This window comes from Pinus tabuliformis, chromosome 6 (assembly GCF_031772625.1).
Source record: "Pinus tabuliformis cultivar Carrire ecotype Pingquan chromosome 6, CPIR1, whole genome shotgun sequence".
NCBI lineage: Eukaryota > Viridiplantae > Streptophyta > Pinopsida > Pinales > Pinaceae > Pinus > Pinus tabuliformis.
The window spans coordinates 1,349,281,905-1,349,300,536 of NC_142292.1; the positions used below are offsets into that span (position 1 = coordinate 1,349,281,905).

The 18,632-nt window shown below is 39.8% G+C and overlaps 1 protein-coding gene across 4 annotated transcripts in view; it reads left to right on the plus strand.

Annotated features, from left to right (window-relative positions):
* Window positions 1–2,589: 2,589 nt before the first annotated feature.
* The window catches only part of LOC149263633 (uncharacterized), a 313,839-nt gene continuing 297,796 nt past the window's right edge, over window positions 2,590–18,632 (plus strand). For all 4 annotated transcript variants that reach the window (XR_016259290.1, XM_089426542.1, XM_089426545.1 and 1 more), the window contains exon 1: window positions 2,590–2,911. Coding sequence is in view for 3 of the 4 variants with exons in the window: in XM_089426542.1 (XP_089282668.1) it covers window positions 2,804–2,911 (108 nt within the window). In the remaining variant the exon portion in view is untranslated. The remainder of the gene's footprint in view (window positions 2,912–18,632) is intronic.

An 18,632-nucleotide genomic window follows, 5' to 3' on the forward strand; every position in this document is an offset into this window, starting at 1 on the left:
CCCTATGTGCCTGTAGCGCTAGATCATTTAGAATAACCCTGGGTTTAATGGTTGCCCTGGGTTTGCAGGGTCCTGTCCCTGCCTTGTGCTCTGCTTTCTGACTGCTGTCTCCTGTTCCTTGCTCCCTTCTGACTCCTTCTTGATTCTCTTTCTGTATTTTTGTGCTTATTTCCTCCATTCCTGCCTCCATTGGTTTTTTTAATCTATACGAACTCCCTTCCTTGTCTCTGTTCGCGACTACCTGACTGTAGGAGGGAGTAGAACTCCCCCCTCCTTGCCCCTCCATTGTTACCAACCCTAAAGCCCTGTTCCAAACCCTCGCTCAGCTTGCTTCCGTCGCCCCCACTTTCTTTGAAGCTTGAATACTAAGTTACTAAGGTTAACAAATTAACACCTTCAATATTGATTGAAATCTCTATTACGATCACAATTATGAATTGCCATGGCTAATTTGCATCTACTAGCACTAGTTTGGTAGAAACTTGTGTACTATGTACTATGCCAAAGATATATGCTTTGCAAAATGCACAATCGTCATCGGAATACCCCAAAATAATTGATCTTAAATCAATGATATCTTCACTTTATGGACTCCCTTTTGAACGATTTTTTTTTGAACTTGGGTATTTTTTAAGAGGAACACATATCTATAATTGGTTTCTTCAAATTTTGCACAAAAGCTACAAGAATGACTTTGAGTGCCATGGTTTTTTTCCCATTGAAAAATCCGCAAAAAGAAAAGAAAAGAAATCGTCTACTCTCTTTCCCTAGGAAGAGCTCTAAAACTATTTGTAGTAAACCTTGATAGAAAAAGGATAAAATAGAGTTCTTAACTTTATAATAATAAAAGGCAATCACAGAGGAATGAAAAAAATAATATACAAAGAACCCTTGAGATAGGGTAACACCATCAAAGACTTCTTATGGAAGAAATCACTCCGCAAACCATGCTTACTGCAATAGAATATTCAACATCTAACATATCTCAATACAATAATACTCATGTGTATTTATTCTTTTCCACCAATATTCTTAGGTGTCTATGGCAACTATCCCTTATTATTATATTAATTTCCTTTAACTACCTAGTGGGCCTATTTATTACCCACCAAATACCAAGTGAGCCTTATTCTATGACTTATAGCCACATTACATAAATTATTACCCTTGCATACCTTTGTAGATACCCTATATTATCCTTCCTATGTACATTACAACAACATCATCTATAATGGGTTCAAGGAATAACATTGATGTCACTCATTGATAATTTGAATCACTTCATCTTGAAGCAATATGAAACTAAAGGTGGTGGTAAGGCAACAAGGAAACTTTATCTTTCTTGTTCCATTTGACCATCAATGCACAACTCAACAATTGTTTAAAAAGCTAAGCTAGATAAGTGAAATGAGATATGGTTCTTTAGACAAACCCAAGAAATTGACAAGGGGCAGATCAAATCATCATACCTTCTATAGACATTGTTATAAGCTAAGTAAGCCAATGAACTAGAATGTTGTGCTCGCAACATGGTATACTTTATAGAGGATCTAAACTACTTTACTAGTTGTTTTCCTTGCATAAATTTAGTTTGGATCTAAGTGAAAGAAGAAAATTAAGTTGACAACCCCAAATTATTGTGTGTGTGGGTACATTACAAAATGGTATCAAAGCAGTTGAGAAAGTGGAAAATTGAATACCCCATTGAGCTAAACATCATGTAGGACATGATTTTATATCTCTAGAACATTTAGCTTTCTCTAGACATTAAAAAACCCTCTTTTTATACCCTTTAAACAACTTAGGATTGACTTCTTAACAATAACCCTTGCTGAGTGTCGAGTAGGAAACATCTTGTTTTTCTTCCACTTCATTGCAACATCTAGATTTCTTTCCAATATCTCCTATGTAAATACCTGCCCTTTTACCTTCCAATTGCCCTTTTTTAATTTGAAATAGTTTCATCAACATTTTACTTTTCAATAATAGTTTTTAGAGTAATGATATGTTGCCATTCAATTAGTTATATTGTAGACTTGCGTATTATGTACCTATCACTTCCTATACATATTATTTTTAATAAATACTTTTGCTTTTATTTTGCATCATTATTATAACGATAATCCATCTTAATAATTAAAACACAACCTTATTGCTTTATCCTACATAAAAACTAGATATCTCACTTAAATTAAATACCTTTTATTTCCCTTTAATTAATATATATATATATATATATATATATATATATATTTCCATAATTAAAATTATGTTACTAATTATCATAATTATTAGTAAATATCAAGATGATAAAATATCAAAATGATCTGTATAAATTAAATCTACATATTGGAAGACCTTAGATATACTTAAAAGAGTGCGTAGAACTACAACATATTATGTGAGCTCATTGTCGAGTGGTCACACCTAATTAAAAAAAAAACGATAAATTCTCCTTGCATCATTCCATTCAAATAACTCTCTAACCCAACAAAGTGGTTATCATCAATGAAGTGACCTAACCATAATTAACAAACAACCCCTATAAAGCAGTTGACATTGCTACTTCTATTTACTTAGCAACCATGGTTTACAACAAGCTATACACCTCGACATTGACAATACGGAGAGTTTGATCACGCCTGCAACTATTGCTGGGAAAAATTATTAAGCTTCAATTTGCAAAATGTGTCAATGTCATAGTTTTTAAGACCGTGGAGACTCAAAGGCTAAAATATTGGAAATGGGCTACAGTGTTCTGTCTAACAAGGCTACAATTGGAATGAGCGGGCAGCAGTAGCAGATGGTGATGAGGAGCGTAGTCTCCAGCCGTCTTAAAGCCGTTGGATTACACACCTTAGCGCAGGTGATTACCATACACAGTGTCGCGGGCAACTGGACGGCAGAACGGGTAAACTTTAAAAATTTGTTTCTTCATATAAATTATAAATTTTCCGGGTTTTAGGCTCTGCTGAAATTCCGAGTGGTCACCATAGCCCGTGATCTCCATATAATTTGAGTGTTCATAGGTCTCTCCGTGAGATGTTTCGAAGCAAGCGTGATGCAATGAATTTCCTCTGAAAATATTGAATGAGTTCTGAACTTTATCCCAGCTAAAATTAGATTCTTATTATATGCGTGCTGCTGGATAATTTTGCATTAGTAAGTCTTCTATGTTGTTGATGATTATGGTTCTTAGAGGCACCATGGATTTTGTTCAACCAATTAAAACTCTGTTGAGCTTCCATGGATCAAGCGCCTTGGCCCTGTGTCTTGCCTATTTATATTCAACAAGAATAGTAATAGGTTTCATTGTTCAGCTTCCTTGTCATTATTGCAGAAATTATACCTTATCATTCGTACAAAATGGCTCCTTACCGATGTCGATAAATTTGCCAGTGGGGTGGCGTTGGTTTTCCAGGGAGGTTGATAGAGTAATAATCCATCCACCAAGTTACTATTCCTGCCGTTCTATAGCCCATCTGAATGGCACGAGTTTATAGGGATGAGGGTGGGTGCAAGCCCCCGGCAATTTTTGTGGAATAGCTACCCCTCAGACCTGGCATCTAAGTAAAAGGATGTCTGCTCTATGCACTGGAGCCCCTCAAGGCATGTTTCTTGAATCACTTTCAAAACGTTGATAAATTAGATTACTTTGCTGCCTTTTTGAAAGCATTTGGCTGCAGACTCCCAATTCTGCATTTGATAGGTTTTTGTATTTCTAGGAGACTGACTTAACATTAGATTCTAATTTTTGGAGTTAGGGTCACCTCAGAGAGCTATTACATGAGGGGAGCGGTCCCCTTGTAAGATTTCCTTCGGTACATCTCGGACATGTACCTTCACACTCTTCCTTGAATTCAGGCATCCCTGTCACCATCTGTCTCATATCGGGTAGGGCCCCACAGTGAAGATGGGCAAACCTCCGGTGCCATAGAAGAGATGTGTCACATGACATGGTCACCATTGGACTTCCTGCAACTTGATACAAATTGCCGACCCTGAACCCATGAATAAAAGCATCTTGAAAATTTCTTTTCCAAACACGTATCTTTCCATCTTTGAATGCCACCTTGAAACCTTTGACTTCTATTGCTGAAATGGACACCAGGTTCTTCTTGAGATCAGGTACATAGAGAACTTCTTGTAACTGAATCGTGCTACCCTCATTCAATTGAAGGGTGGCATTCCATACATCCTTTCCGGGATAGTTGACATCGTCTCCAAGAATAATCTCCACGATTGTCTCCTTCTTTATCAAATTAGAGAGTGCTTCCTAGTATTCAATGAAGTGCCTTGAAGCACTACTATCAATAAGTTAGCTTCCCAAAGAGTCCGGAGGAGAAGTAGTGGAGAGGGTCAATATAATATAATACTCCTTTTGCTTATCAGAAACAACATTTGATTCTTCATAAATGGAGTTCCTTGCTTTTTTGAAGAGTCGGCCATTTCCTTGATGACCTGCATTCCTTTTTCCTTTGCCATTTTACTTGTCATTCCTGGAATGATTGTTATCATCATCAAGTGATGTGCCCCTTCTATTCGGACACTCCTTCGCATAGTGGCCAGACTCATTGCAAGCAAGGCATCTGCCTTTCCTTCCACCCTTAGATCTGGACTTCCCATTGAAGTGACCTTTAGGTAGGCCACTAGATGCATCCGCTGCGCCACTCTGATAGCCTTCTTTGCTTCGACTTCATCCTTGGTGAATTTGAAGAGGGAAGAGGAACCCATTGAGCCTTTTGTCCTTTCCAACTGTCTTCGGTGATTGCTCTTTCACTCTTGTTGGGCTTTGTCTTCACCTCACCTCTGATACCATGTTAATTTTAGGTATGTTTTATGCTTAACGCAATTTACTTCAATTTTTCCATATGAGTCCAATGACAATATTTAGATTAGCAATCACATCAACATGGTAGTAAAGTGCAGATAGAACATAAACATAAATCGCTGAAAACAAGCCAACACAAGAGGACACAAGATGTGGCGCCAGCCAGTGACAAACCCCAATGTGAGGAAACCCTTGATCAATTCTTCTTATATTCTTCAATAGTTCAGCAGAGAGAGAGATAGTACATATACATCAGAAGTCAACACTTTGACTTGACAAGATAGAAGATCAGACATCAGAGATCTTCACCATGAAGATGACATAATGAGGTTGCAGATCTGATGACATGGACTGCAATTCTGAACTCAGGTGAAGGCATACTTCTTCAACTGATTCTCCAAGGTGATTCCATCACCATGCTGCATCCAATGCAATGCTGCATCCATCGCTATGACAATAGCTCTGTCAACCTCATATTGCAGCAACATCATACAACCCTCTAATAGTTTGAGATCTCAACAGTATTATACACTACAACTCCATACATAATGCTAACGATTTGAGCCCTCAAATATCCATACGAAATTGACTGTGATGTTATGGCCTGTGGCCTAACACATAGTCTTCAGGCAGCATATTCATTGTGCTTGTCCCTACACATAGTGACCCAGTCAGCCTACAAACAGCAGTCACAAGCACCTCCTTACTGCAGATTCTTCTTCTCTTTAAATCGACCTCAGGAACAATACTAACATGCCCAAACAGTTATGCTGCCACCTACAACAATGTGACAATATCACAGATCCTCTGTTGTAATGTAATTACCCTTGCTACGGTTTAGTTGTAGCATCTAAGGGTCCTTTCATACATAGATAAGGGCTCCTTCAATTAAGGCTTTCCTCCTTTATTTGCTGTAGCCAAGATGTCCTCCTTTAGGACTGGGACAAGGGCAGCACTAGCCCTACTTTGACAGCGGAAGAGGGCACACCTGAATGCAACTTAAACTCCTTGATTGGTAAAGGATGGAACCTCCTTATTGGACTGCGGCTAGGGAAGATAGGAGCCTCATCAAATTGCGGATTAGGGCTCCTAGATTAGGCTACGTATGAGTGCCTCTTGACTGCGTTTAGACTGCGGATTAGATCCCTTCCTTGGACAACATATAAATCTCTTCCTTGACTGCGTCTAGGGCACGCTAGAACACCAGCTCATGACAGCGTATAAACCCTCATTGACTGCAGCTTTGAGTAGCATATAGAAGGCCAGATCTTGCTGCGAAGATACTCTCCTTGACTGCGTCCTAGATGTCTTCTATGACTCCTCCAGGACAGCGTTTAGGTCACATAAGGATCTCTGCATTTAGGGCAAATTGACAACATTAGAACTTCTCCTTGCTGCACTTATAGAAGCCTCCTTCATGACTGCGTTGAGGTCTTTCTTTCATGACTGCTAGGGCAGCATTAGGGCTTCTTCATTAGGGCACATTAGGGCTTCTTCATTAGGGCAACGTTAGGGCTTCATTAGGGCAGCGCTAGAGCTTCTCCATTAGGGCAACGTAGAGCCTAGAGCACTCCCTCTAGATCTCTCCTTCATCAAAACCCAAAACAAAAATGAAAAGAGATCACAAGAGTGTGTGTGAAAATGACTTGAAGGTCACCTCTATTTATAGTAAAACGTTGAGGACAAGTGGGGGCAATTTGGTCGCTAGCCGACCTTGACAAATTGTCACATAACACAAATAAATTCATGTCTCCATGAATACATGTCAGAATCGGATGATCTTTAGATCAATCCTACACCTCTCGACGAGAGGAATCCATGAAAAATATCAGCTGCCATTAATAAGAAGACCCACATGGATTTTGGCCCTAGTTGCCAATTTTAACATAGTGCAACCGATTTTTGCTTCCTGCTCATCCAAGATATTGAAGCAGACCCCAAAGAGAAGCAACACCTAGACGTGCTCTTACGATCCACCACACTGCCAGCCCAGTCAGCGTTTGAATATCCATGTAGCCTAAAGTTCCCGACAGTGTATCTCAGTCCATATTGGATTGTGCCCCAGAGATATCTCAAGAGAATCTTAGCAGCAATCCAATGAATGTGATGAGGCTCGACCATAAACTGACTCAACGTGTTCACAGCGAAGCATATGTTAGGACAAGAGTTGACCAAAAACATTAGGCCTCCCCACAAGTTGACGATACTCAGAAAGGTTTGCTAATTCGGGCCCAACAACACTTCCACATAACTTCTTAAAGTTGAGTTCCATCGGAGCAGTCAAGGACTTGCAATCCACCATCCCACATCTCTCAAGTAGCTTCACAATGCATTTTCCTTGAGAAAGGAAAATCTTACTTGGCTTTTGCCAGACTTCCAGCCCTAGGAAATAATGCATCAGTTCTAGGTCCTTCATCTCGAACTCGGAAGCTAACTCCCTCTTGCATTGATGAATGTGAGGGTCATCACTTGTCAGAAAGAGATCATCTACATAAAGGACCAGAATGAGAGGTCTGTCCTTTTCAACCTTGAAGTATAGGTTCGGGTCAGCGTCACTCCTTGTAAATCCCAACTTCATAAGATAGCTATCGATCCTCTCATACCAAGCCCTAGGGGCTTGCTTCAACCCATAGAAGGCTTTCTTCAACCTGCATACATGTGTCTTACGATCTTGAACCTCGAACCCCTCGGGTTGTTCCACATAGACTTCCTCCTTAAGCGAACCATGCAAGAAAGCAATTTTGACATCCATCTGGTGTAGGCTCCATCCTTGCGAGGCAACAAGGGCTATAATTGAATAGTTGGTGGTATATCAGGAAACTGGTGCAAGTATCTCATCATAGTCTACTCCTTCCTTTTGAGAGAAGCCTCAAGCAACAAATTTGGGCTTGAACTTTTCAACACTCCCATCAGCTCCATGTTTGATCTTGTAGAGCCATTTAGAAGTGACCACTGACTTGTCCTTGGGTCTAGGAACCACATCCCAGACATCATTCTTCATGATCGACTCATACTCCTTGTTCATCGCATCCTTCCAAACTTGTTGCTTCACAGCTTCTTCGAATGTACAAGGCTTAGATTGTACAATGGTACTCATGGAAGCTAAGTACCCTTGGTACCTATTCAGCTTCTTGCTTTCACGAAATGTCCCCCTCGGTGCAATATGTTTCTCAGCATCTTCAAGAGTATCTTTGAGCCACAAAGGTCTTTTTCTTGAAGTAGAGGGCTCACTAGGAGGTGGATCAATGGGATCCATCGAACCTTCCACATTGGGCATCGGTTCATCAGACGAAGGTTCATCTTGCTTTTTTGGATCAACATCATCATTGTCCTTCCTAGGGATAGGAAGATCTCAGATCTTTCTAAGAGCAAAATCTTGATTTTAAAGTGACATCATGACTTAATTCCACTTGCCTTTGACTAGGCACATATATTCTATATGCCTTTGAAGTTTCATTGTAGCCCACAAACGTTCCTTTCTTCCTAGATGCATCTATTTTGTTTCTTTTCTCTTTCTGCACATGAAAATATACGGGACAACCAAAAATTCGAAAATGAGAAACATTAGGTTTTGTTACCGGTGAAAACTTCTTTGGGTATCTTGAAGTCTAAAGCTTGATGTGGGCATCTGTTTTGGGCATACACAACAGTGTTGGCAGCTTCTCCCCATAAGAACTTCGGAAGACCTTGATCATGTAGCATAACATGGGTGGCTTCTATTATAGTACGATTCTTCCTTTCGACAACACCATTTTGTTTAGGAGTATATGCAGTAGTGGTCTCCCTCTTAATGCCAACTTCTCTACAATAGTCTTTGAATTCATTTGAATCATATTCAGTCCCATTATCGGTCCTCAATATTTTGATCTTCTTCCTTGTTTGATTCTCGACCAAGGCTTTGAAAGAGCAGAACCATTTGAATACTTCATCCTTCTTCTTTAAGAAATAGATCCATGTTTTGCGAGAGAAGTCATCCACAAAAATAACATAGTACAAATATCCACCCAAAGATGTCACGGGAAACATACCTGATAGATTAGAATGGACCAATTGAAGAATATCGGTGGTTTGAGTTTCACTCGAGGGGAATGGTCCCCCTTGTATGTTTTCCAACTTCACATCCCTGAAAAACACCTTCATGATTTAAGTTGAATTTAGGCATACCTGTGACCATCTTCTTTACATCAGGTAAGGCTTTGAAATGAAGGTTAGCAAATCTTCGGTGCCATAATTTAGATTGAAGAGAAGTATCACAAGTCATTTCTCCTAATGGACTTCTTCCAACTTGATAGAGACCTTCAACCTTGAATCCAAGAGTGAATGCAACTCTTGGGTTCCTTTGCCAAACGACTTTCCCATCAATGAATGTCACCTTGAAACCTTTGTCTTGCATCGCAGAAATAGAGACCAAGCTCTTTTTCAGACCAGGTACATTTAGTACTTCTTGTAAGTGGAGGGTTTGACCTTGATTTAAGTGAAGAGCAACAATCCCAATTCCTTTCATGGGATAAGTGGCATTATCCCCACGTATAATCTCCATATTTGTCTTCTTTTCAACCAAGTTTGAGAGGGCCTCCTTGTACCCAGTGAAGTGCCTTGAGGCACCACTATCAATCAACCAATGATCCAATGTATTCGGAGGAGAGGCGGTGGTGAGGGCAGAAATAAGATAAAATTATTTTTGCTTTACAACATTAACTTCTTCATACCTAGAGTTTCTCGACTTCTTGGGACGATGACCATTTCCATTTTGAGTAGCGGGAACAATTCTCTTTCCTTTTCTTGTTGAACTTGTTGTTCCTTTGATTGCCATTGCTCTTGAATTTGTTGTTATTGTTGTCATCATCTCTTGGAGTATCCTTCTTGTGAGGACACTCTATAGCAAAGTGGCCAAACCTGTTACAATTGAAGCATATTCCTTTTCTTCCTTCTTTGAATCCGGGCTAGAACCCTTGTCCTTGATTCCTTGGACCAAAATTGTTCCTCCTCTTAGAATGAGCGGAGAAGGCGGTAGGATTGTTTCCATTTGAGGGCTTGTCTCTTTCCATCATCCTCATTTCTTCTTGAGTGCATCTAGTCAATAATTCACAAATCCCGGAATCCTGTCATTGTTGAGGATGGTAGCATTGAACAAATCCCATTCTTTTGTAAGGCCTCCAAGAGAAATCAGAGTGAGCTCCTGGTCACCAATGACTTCTCCAATAGATAGGAGATCATTCTTGATCTCGGTAATCCTCATGAAGTAGGATTAGATGGATTCTCCTCTATCCATCTTGATGTCTTTCAACTTGTTCTTAAGAAAGAGAACTTGATTTGCATTATTTACTTTGAACATCCCAACTAGCTTGTTATACATCTCCTTAGATGTTTCCAAATCAGAAATATAGGGAACCAAAGGTTTGTGAATAGAATCAATAATAATTTTCTTAGCTTTAACCTCACCTTTCTTGTACTTTGTTTGTGTAGCTGCGGATGCATTTGAAGGAGGCTCCACTACTCTTCCTTTGACATAGTCCATAGCATCATTTTCTTCCAATGTCAAATCTAGAGTCATCTTCCATGCATGATAATCATATTTGTCCTTAAGCTTGTCCTCGGATTTGAAGAAAGATGTAGTCGTCATTGGGACTAGTTCCAAGTCCTTGTCCAACAACTTCTCTTAGTGATTGCGTTGCTTCACTCTTGTTTGGGGTTTGTCTTCCCCTGAGCTCTGATACCATGTTAATTTTAGATAACAATGGTATGTTCTATGCTTTAGCACAATTTACTTAAATGTTCCTTATCAGCCCAATGACAATTTCCAATTATACTTAGTAGCAATCACATTATCTTAAACACATTGATAGTAAATGCAGATAGAACATAAAAACATGTGCTGAAGACAAGCCAAGACAAGAGGACACAAGATATGGCAGATGCTAGGGACAAACCCCAATGTGGAGAAACCCTTTGATCAAATCTTCTTATTATTCTTCAATAGTTCAGTAGAAAGAGAGAGTACAAATATCAGAATTACATGCCCAAAATAGTCCTGTCAAATCATCAGTCAACAACAGTCAACTGCAGTCCTAACCAGAAATTCAACGGTGGTCAAAGCAACTCCAAAATGTCCTCCAAGCAGCTCGGTCAACAACAGAAGAATTCGACCTTCCAAGAGGATCAAAGTCGGCCCAAAAACTATTTAGTCAACCCAGTCAAATGCTGCTGTAATTTCTACCGTCAAAGGCTGAAGTCAACTGAAGTCAAACTAATCAAACTGTCCCAATCACCTTGAAAACTGTGCCAATCAATGCGGCCTTCAAAAATTGGAATTCTGCCCTCAAGATCAAAGTCAACACATGGTCAAACAGTCTTGGTCAACGGTGACCTGTTTCCTGAAATTTTCGGCCAGCAGACTAACCCAGAAAATCGTCCGTCTCTCACACGTGCGAAGTAGGAAGAAGCTGCCTCCAAGCTGTACGAACCAATCAAGAGAGGAGAGAGAGAGAGACATTTGATGAGATGAGTGATGTCCAAATGAGAGAGAGGTCATTCCTATTTATACTCTTTATTGAGGGTGAGGAGACACATCCATTGGGCTTCATGATCCTACATTTGACTGAGGCCGACCTTGACAATATGTGCATGAGAAAGAATAAATTCAAAATTCCATTCTGCTTGTTAGAATGAGATGATCTTTATATCAAAATTGGACCTCTCAAAAAGAGGAATCCAATGCAATAATCATCTCCATCATATGAGCTATCCTAAGGTGGAATTTGGCCCTAGTATCCAATTTTAACAAATTGCCACAATTCTGATTCATATGGAAAATTTAATATAAGAAATGAAACAAAATGCTATTTAGTTAGTGCCCATGAAAGAGCAAAACAGGTCAAAGGGACTAGACATTAAACAAGAGAAATAAATTTGAACCCAAGACCTCTGTCATACAACTTGAGGATTTAACCAGTAGACCACCATACCTATTATTCTTTTAAATCATATTATTTTAATTGGAATTTTAAGATAGTGAGGTATTTAAGAATTAAATGTGTTGTCAATTGTTAATTTAAATTGCCACAAACCTGAAATTTAATTGCATATGTTTAATTCTTTTTGCCAAACTCAAGGGCAAATTCTATCATATTTTTTGCGCTTGCATGATTTTTGTTCCCTCGATTTCATTGTTGTTGATTGAACTTGAATACAAACCATGCAACTTAGGATAATTGTTGATTTTTGTGTAGCATCGGGAGGTTTTCCTACATGCCAAAAGGGCTCCTAGTCGGCCTAGGAAAATTATGAAAATAAAAATAAAAACTCTATTTTTTGGGGGGCTTCATGTAGGCTCTAAATTGTCAAGTCAGCCTCGCCATGAAAGTGTGTGGCCCTTGGTAAAATTTATCCATTTTGACAAGTATATATACACATGAGACATCTCCACTTTGACAAATTTGGATTCATCAATCAACAACATCTTATCCCTTCTAGAAAACTCACACGTGTGGAGAAAGGAGGAGGAATTGCTTGATTTTGACTAAGCTGAAGTTTATCTTCTTTTTGATTAGGTTTGACTAGGGTTTATGTTAGGATATTCTGACACATAGGAAATAATTAAGTATAACTTGGTCTAGTGTATAGTTAGGTAAAATGTGTTTATTTAGTATGTACTTTTTGCAACTTACAATTTGACAGTCACGATATGTTCTAGACGTGAAGTGATCCGACGGTTAATTCTATCCTCGGTATTACCGACACTTGATCCGTGGCTTAACACCCAATTGGTCCATGATCTCTATTTGAAGAGTATGGAGGGCCATTTGTTAGGTGACCGTTCATGAGAGAAGTTTATGTAAATTTTCTTTCTTTTACATTAATAAATTGCTTGAAGTGGCTGCGTTGGCTCAGGCGTGGACTATTTCCTTTTTTGAGGGTTTTAGCCACGTCAAGAATATTGGTGTACTGATCTATGATCTGTTTGTGAGCGGTATCCTTTGGTGTTCTATCTAAGGAACTTACCTTGTAAATTCCTACATGGTATCAGAGCTATTGGAGGGCCGCATTCGTTGGTGATCCAAATCCGAAGTCAGTACAACTGCATTCGACTGTCGTTTCCTAGATCTACTGTTTTTGACCGCTTTAGGGCCGAGAAGATTGCTCTATTGTGTTAGGAGCATCTGTTCTAGTGAGGAACCCCTTTCGTTTCACGCGAAAAGGTTTCTGGTAGCCCTAGCTACGTCATTTTTAAGATCTGGAGGTATACAATGTTTATTTGCAGTTATAGTTATTTATCTCTCCATTTATTTTGGTTTATAGTCTTATATAATTTTTTTTATTATCGGATCTATATTTTTCATTTCTGTGTATGCTCTTTCCCTCACGACTCTGTGTGATCTGGGCAAACCAGAAACAAAAAGAAAGGATTTTTCTCATGCGTATGCTCTTTTCCACTGCACCTTAGTGTGATCTCGGAAAATCAGAAACATTAAGGAAAATATATAGTTTTCGGCCAAATCTAACTTTAAGCCGTAAGGCTTGGATACTTTTGTTTGTTTGTTTGGTTTGTGTGGTTTTTTTTTTGTTTTGTAGGCAAAAAGAGGTTTTTCAAGTAAGCACGCACCCCAAAGCTTCAGTGAGCAAAAAAAAAAAAAACCCTTCCTCCTCTCCACAAACTACTAATCTTTTAAACTAGCTCACTTGGTCTAAAGTTACTTTATGAGAATAGAGGTCTTGGGTTAAAGTCTTTCTTTTTGTTGAGTTACTTTTTCAAAAAGCACATGTAACTTATGTTTGAAAGTTACTTTATGTAAAAGTGTTCTCATCCATTATAAAAAAGTGAGTCACTTATAATTCTAAAGTCACTTTATCTTTTATTTAAGTTACAATTTAGTGGATAGTTCATAAAGTACCATTGTAAAAGTGACTTTCACTTATTTATACAAGTGGTCACATAAAGTAATCTCTTTTTTAAAAGTGAGCTAATTAGATTAAGTTTGGAAAATGGGGGATTTTTTTTTTTTATAAATATAACATTATCATCAACTTTCAAACATTCACGTGGTTCGTTGGCATCTTCAACAACTTTTCTTCAAAAAACCAAAACTTTTTCATTTGGAAGCTGTTTTCAGAGCTGTTTGTTTAATTGGCCTAATTTTTGAGATCTTTCCATTTGAACACTTAGTTTCAACATATACAACTTCAGTTTTTTTTGAAATGGAAAGTCCATGCCTAGTTATTTGATCCGAATTTAAACAGGAACGCAACAAATTACATAGATAACCATAAATACAGAGATGAGATAACCATAAATACAAAGATGCAGCGGAAATAATATTTCATTTCATTATTGTAAAATACTGAAATATGCTTACAACCAGAAATGGAAATAAACCAGCTAGGGCGATGGTAGCTTATCTCTGAGAAGAGATGTGCGGCTACATGCCTCTGAACTGTTCTGAACTGTGTTACAATGAGGCTCGAAGGCCTATTTATTGTTGAGAAACAATGGAAAACCCTTCACATCCCAAAACCTAACTCTAGAAGATGAAACGCCAAATTGTGGGCCCCGTTTGGGTAAATTGGTATATCAATTTCCCGGGGTTGTAACTTTGGCATACGATCTCCGTTTGACGCGTACGATAGCTCGTTAGAAAGATCTATCCGAGTACTACCACTTTGGGAGGCAACATGGGTATTTCCCAAAAAACGTCGTTTAGGGCCTCAAAACGGCTCTGGAAGTTCAGGACCCGAAAAACTGCTAAAAATAGTAAGTTGTGCTACAATTTAGGAAACTGAAAAAGCTGAAAGAGACAGTTGTGGGGGTCCAAATGGGATAGGTGGGTGGCCACCAACATCCACCTGGATCATTCCTCCCCCCTTAGGAAGTAATGGTCCCCATTGCGTTGAGTTCCTCCATCTGCTGAACTTGGTCCCTGGTGAGCTGTTTTACAATCTCTGATGTGTTCAGAAATGGTGGGAAGCATGGTCGACGACGGTCCACATTGATCACTTGGTGCAAGCGAAGGAATGGAGGAATGCTATGCTTCAAAGCATTGTTACCTGTAGCCTTGGTACTGGTGTAAGGACCATGTCGGAGTGGTCTGAGTTTCTGATGGGTTCTGGTAAGGCGTTCTCTCTGCAGATGCAACCAAACTTTGTCGCCCACCTGAAACTTGTGTGGTACCCTTGTGGGTGAGGAGAAGTTGTTCCTGTGTCTTGTCATGACTGTATCCCTTTGCTGCTGCTGCTGCTGCATGGAGGAACCCTTCGCGGGGGTCATGGATGTGATGACAATCTTCCCCTTACTTTGGGAGTGAACCAGACAAATGAATTTCCTGGTCTGGGAGATGAGCTTGCTGCCTTTCTTAGCGGTGATCAAAGATGTGGTGGTAGGTGGGGCTATCTCTGGTATCCTGTATAATGAATTATTCAAAGAAATAATGACAGCACGAGGCCTGGACTCATACACAGCATGTCGCCTCCACAAGTATGGCTGGCCTAATAATACATCACAAACATCCAGAGGTGTAACATCACACAATACGTCGTCTGTGAAGGGTTTGATGCTGTAGGGAAGGCAGCACTACTGGCGAACTTTTAGATCTCGTCCTTCGTGAAGCCACCCGATACTGTACGGTTGCGGGTGCGGTGTAGTCGGTAGGCCCAACCGCTTCACGGCCTCTGCTGAAATGAGGTTCTTTTGGCTGCCACTGTCGACAATGAATTGCAGCGGCGAACCCTTCATCCACATCTGTGAGTGGAAAAGATGCTCCCCCTCTTCTGGATCTGCAGGTTCATTCTTCTGGATCTTGGCAGTGGCAACAGTGGCGCTGGGATCCGCATCAATGATCTGCTTCCCTTTGCCATTCCCTTTGTCAGGTTCTGGCTCCGGGTCAGAACATGCATTTGATTCGGAAGCCTTCAACTCGACCACCAGCGACTACTTGGTCCGACACTCACTTGTGTTGTGAGTGGGACTCTTGTGGAACTCACACCACTTTCCTGTGTCCTTCTTCGGCGTCGTGGTGTTGTTCTTTTCTTGCGGCTTCGACGGGTTGTCTTAGGTCACCCCGCCTTGGCTTTGTCCTTTGGGCTTCGGATTTGCAGATCCAAAGTCTCGCTTCTTCTGTTTGAACTTTTGCTCGATTTTGACAGCGTATCGGTATGTTGTGCCGAGTGAGAAGATGTTCAAGAACCCCATCTCTTCCTGGGTGTATCTGTGTAGGCAGCCGCGGTATTTGAGTACCAGATGCAGCTCAGAATCTTTGATACCCAACTGCGTGCGAAGGGTATGAAAAATGTTTGTGAACTCCGGCACATCTTGGTCTCGTCCCTGCCGCAGTGTGGTCCATTTGATGTATTTGTCCTCATAGCTTCTGACAGGGTAATACTGCTCCTTGATGGCATCCCGGAAGTCATTCCAAGTAGGTGCGGCTGAAAATAGTGAGCCTGTACTTTCATCCTTCTGCTCGCAATAGGTTTCCCACCAGTGCTTGACGTGGGGGGCTGCTTTGAGAAGAGCGAAAACAATCTTTTCCCGATTTGAAAATTCATGAACAGAAAAATACCCATCTAGTAGATTTAACCATTTATCTATGGCATTTGCGTCTATTTGACCCTCGAAGATGGGGATTTCAAAATTAACTTGTACCTTAAACGGTGTGGTGTTTCCAGAGTAGCTGTTGGAAGCCGATGCGTCGCCTTTGGTTAGCCGCTGAAGGATCTGCGCAAAGCTATCCATCATCGCGTTCCTTTGCCGCTCGAGCGCTTCTTCGAGCAAGATTTTGATAGGATCTCCTGCCCCCTCGTCTTTCTTCTCATCCGCCATGGGAGGCCATCAGGATTTACGAGACTGGTCTTGCAAAGGTTCGACCAGTTCAAGCCCCAACTCCTTATATCCCGACCTCGTTGGGGACATGCAAAGAAAAATAGAGAAAAATAGACCGCTCTGATACCACTGATCCGAATTTAAACAAGAACGCAACAAATTACAGAGAACCATAAATACAGAGATGAGATAACCATAAATACAAAGATGCAGTGGAAATAATACTTCATTTCATTACTGTAAAATACTGAAATATGCTTACAACCAGAAATGGAAATAAACCAGCTAGGGCGATGGTAGCTTATCTCTGAGAAGAGATGTGCGGCTATATGCCTCTGAACTGTTCTGAACTGTGTTACAATGAGGCTCGAAGGCCTATTTATTGTTGAGAAACAATGGAAAACACTTCACATCCCAAAACCTAACCCTAGAAGATGAAACGCCAAATTGTGGGCCCCGTTTGGGTAAATTGGTACATCAATTTCCCGGGGTCGTAACTTTGGCATACGATCTCTGTTTGACGCGTACGATAGCTCGTTAGAAAGATCTATCCGAGTACTACCACTTTGGGAGGCAACATGGGTCCATGGACCCATGTTGTCCTAGATTTCCCAAAAAACGTCGTTTAGGGCCTCAAAACGGCTCCGGAAGTTCAGGACCCGAAAAACTGCTAAAAATAGTAAGTTGTAATACAATTTAGGAAACTGAAAAAGCTGAAAGAGACAGTTGTGGGGGTCCAAATGGGATAGGTGGGTGGCCACCAACATCCACCTGGATCATTATTCTTGACAACACCAACTACTTTCAATGACTATCTTACATGGTGGATTTAATTAGAAGTAAAGGTCTTTATAGAATAGCTTCAGGCCAAGAGTCTAAACCTCAAGATGAAAAAAAGCAAGCCAAAAGGGAAAATAAACAAGATCAAGCACATGGGTTAATAGGGATGTCTATTTCTCCAAACCTTAGATTCTATATCGCAGAAATTGATATCCTCGATGAAACAAAGAAAAAACTCAATAAAGTTTTTGGAATTAAAAATGAAATTAGAGCCCATTAACTTGAAAATGAGTTGCTTAATTTGGACCCCAATCATTTTTCTTCCATTGAAGATTTTTTGTCTAAGTTCAAGACCCTTAGACTTCTCTTGGAAGGTGTTAAGGAAGGTGGTAGCCTTATCTATTCCATTCTTACAAAGTTAGGACCAACCTACTCTGTGTTTGTTTCCACCTTCCATTCTACTAGAGAAGCCTTTATTTCTCAAGGAAAAGACTACAAGTCTCCCTCTTTTGATGCCTTTTGTGATTCTTTAATAAGAGAACAAGAAAAATTCTTATATCTTGGTCTTCTTAATACTGGAAACTCTTCTAAGAAAGCCTTAGCGGCCCAACAACAACCAAGTTCAAAGAATCCTAAAAAGTAGCATCCTAAAAAGAATGGTCTTAAACCAAACAAGGGTCCTAAGCAATTTCAGTCTCACAATGAAAAATCAACTCAACAAAATGATAAGGCAACTAAAAACAAAGGGAAGAAGACTGATAGACATTGCAACTTTTGTAATCATGATGGTCACTTAGAATCCAAATGCTTTAAGAAGACGGAAGCCTTGGAATCAGCAATGAAGAAGCATAACATCCATTTGGATCACTCTTCAACTTCAACTTCATCTTCAGGAATAACACTTTCTGCATGTGTTTGTGAAGCATCTCGGTTTGGTTATGCACTAAATGTATCTTCTTCTTCTCATTCTCATAAGTGGCTTATTGATTTTGGAGCTTCTTATCACATGGCCAAATACAAAGCCATGTTTTCTTTATTAAATAATTGTAACACCAAAAATATATATGTTGGTGATGATAGATCTCTTAGTGTTGTAGGGACTGGAACTATTCATCTAGACAATGGTCAATTTAATGATGTATTATGTGTTCCTACCTTATCCTGCAATCTTCTATCTGTATATCAGATAACTCATTCAGGTGAAGGTAAAAC